The 2,514-nt window shown below is 35.5% G+C and overlaps 1 protein-coding gene across 1 annotated transcript; it reads left to right on the top strand.

Moving 5' to 3' along the window:
* Nucleotides 1–540: 540 nt before the first annotated feature.
* Nucleotides 541–2,247, top strand: LOC108677125 (neuferricin-like; the record flags this gene model as incomplete). Its single annotated transcript, XM_018165280.1, has 3 exons — nt 541–1,057; nt 1,261–1,401; nt 2,061–2,247. Coding segments are annotated over exons 1-3 (827 nt in total), but the record flags the coding sequence as incomplete, so codon positions are not given.
* Nucleotides 2,248–2,514: the final 267 nt, after the last annotated feature.

Raw genomic sequence — 2,514 nt, 5'->3', positions numbered from 1 at the left:
GATTTTACACGATGGTCGCGAAAACCTTGCTCTCAGACTTCGCTGCATTTTGACTACAAGCCTTAAGAAACTGTGTTTTTTGAAAGTTTTTTTTATTTGTTTTATTTACCTATGATTTTAGGGAAGTTCTGCCTGATATTTCAGATTGGTTAAAAGGTTTAAGGCTAGGTAGATATATTCCTTGCCTGTATGCAATGAATACCATCAAACAGGGAATATACCAATGTTTCAAACTGTTTCTTTACAAAACCCTTGTTGCCCTAGTAGTACCGTAGCTCCTAAAAGAGGGCAGAGGCATTCAAATGCCATGTGCCACTATTTTGTGATTAGATACAACCCTCAAAGATTAAATGATATTTTTTTGGTTTATGAAAAAATATGTGTGATATATATTGAAATTTTCTGAAAACTAGAAACCATTTGAGTGGCTTTGGATTGTGAAGTGAAATTTTGTTAATTTTTTACTAATAAGTTCAATATACTTAACTGCTCTTTACAAGCTAGTTTGGTAGCTAATGATGCAATATTCTTTTTTTTTGCAGGCATTGGCTAAGCAAAATGGGTTTCATAAAAATTTCTTTCATATGTGCTTTCATGGTAGCTCTTTCAGCAGTTCTTCTACAGAAATACTCACCAAGCACGGTTGACACATTTTTGAGTGATCCAACTGTTCAGCAACTAACCATAAAGTGCAGTACTTTTCTCAATGGGGTGGGTGAAAAATTAAAAACCAATGTGTATCCTATGTGGTTAAAAGTACAACCTGTTCTAGCACCATATGTCAAAGTAGTGAATAAACAGCTAAGCAATATTTTTGGTGTTGTGGATGATGAGGCAAAAGGCACTAGCAGTAAGCCAATTGTTGATGAAGAATCTAATGCTAAGGGGAAAGAGCATGAATCTCAGCCTGAAAAAGTGTTTTCTGTTGAGGAATTGAAGAATTATGATGGTAAACCTGGCAGCAAAGGACTATATCTAGCCTTTCTTGGACAAGTTTTTGATGTAAAGAAGGGAGAGAAGTTTTATGGACCTGGAGGAGGCTATGAATTTTTTGCAGGTAAGATTCAAAAAACGCAACTGAGATTCATGAACATTCACAGAATTTGTACTACCTATCTTTCAGATATAGAACTCAAATGCTTAACTTTATTATTTTGTGTTTTTTCTCTTGTATGTGAGCTTGTGGCTAGGTGCAAATATCAAAATACTTTTCCTATAACACCTTGTGATGATGTTTTAGTTTTACTATTCAACTTGCAGGTCGCGATGCCTCTCGTGCGTTTGTCACAGGCAATTTTGATGGAGAAGGTCTCACTGATGACATTGCTGGCATGTCTGATCAGGATTACCTAGGCATCAAAACTTGGATTGATTTCTATCATTCTGACTACAAGTATGTTGGTGAGTTCTCTAGTGCTACTAATTAAATAAGTCTTATGCATGCTAATTACCTTGTCATGAACATTTTCTAAAATGCCTAATGCCAATGTATTTCATTTAAAATTTTGTGACTAAATATATTGTGCTGTTGTTTATGTACCGTATGCAAAAGTTGAAGATAGTTTAGGTCATAAAAGTTTGGCTTTTAGTAAATTGTTAATGGACTTTCTGATGTTCTCTGTAAATAATTCTTGCAGTTAATTGTTTGATAAAACTTGCCATTATACTGATTATAGGACTTTGGGGTTAGCATATGGCTTATTATATACGTAGTACTATATCGCAAAGCCCTATGAGACTTGATCAGTTTAACAGTGTAAGTCTAATGAATTAAATCAATGAAACTTTCTAAGGTCAATTGAACATAGGAAAAAGAATTTCATTCCACTGTCATTCTAGACCATTATTTAATGCAGAAAACATTAAAACATGTATTGTCTGGTTAAATTATACTTTCAAGCAAACATTAACCCTCCTATAGTCTTTGGGTAAAAATTACCTGCATTTTCGACCATATGTTCAGAGGACATAGGGTGTGTACCATAATGAAGACAACAGGAGGGTTAATGGTACCTAAGTCAATTCCAAGCTATCTTGTATTGATCTGATTTTTTTTGCAGGTAAAGTGGAAGGCCGGTACTACACTGCTTCTGGGGAAGCAACTCCATACCAAAAGGATGCAGAACGCTGGATTGCTGATGCCAAGAAGAACAAGGATAAAGCTGATGAACAGTACAAGATCTTTCCGCCCTGCAACACTGAGTGGAATCAGGACAGAGGCACGCGAGTTTGGTGTACAAAGAAGAGGTAATGTCTGGCGTTACTGTGTATAAGACAGCCATGTCAATATTCCAGAAATCATTACTTGATCTGATAAACATAATATTGTTATAAATGACATATTTCTAAGTGTCATATGGTTCTTGTTTAAACACGAGGATGGAGGTGAGAGCATATTGTTATGCTGTTGGCATTCAAAATGACCATGCAATAGGTACTGAGCAACTGTGCCAAACTGTCTCTGCCAAAAGAATATCTTGCTGTTGACATCTTTGTCATAATCACTTCAACTTT

This window comes from Hyalella azteca, unplaced genomic scaffold (assembly GCF_000764305.2).
Source record: "Hyalella azteca isolate HAZT.00-mixed unplaced genomic scaffold, Hazt_2.0.2 contig6908, whole genome shotgun sequence".
NCBI lineage: Eukaryota > Metazoa > Arthropoda > Malacostraca > Amphipoda > Hyalellidae > Hyalella > Hyalella azteca.
The sequence above is the reverse complement of the archived record's forward strand: the minus strand, read 5'-3'. Positions and strand labels throughout refer to the sequence as shown.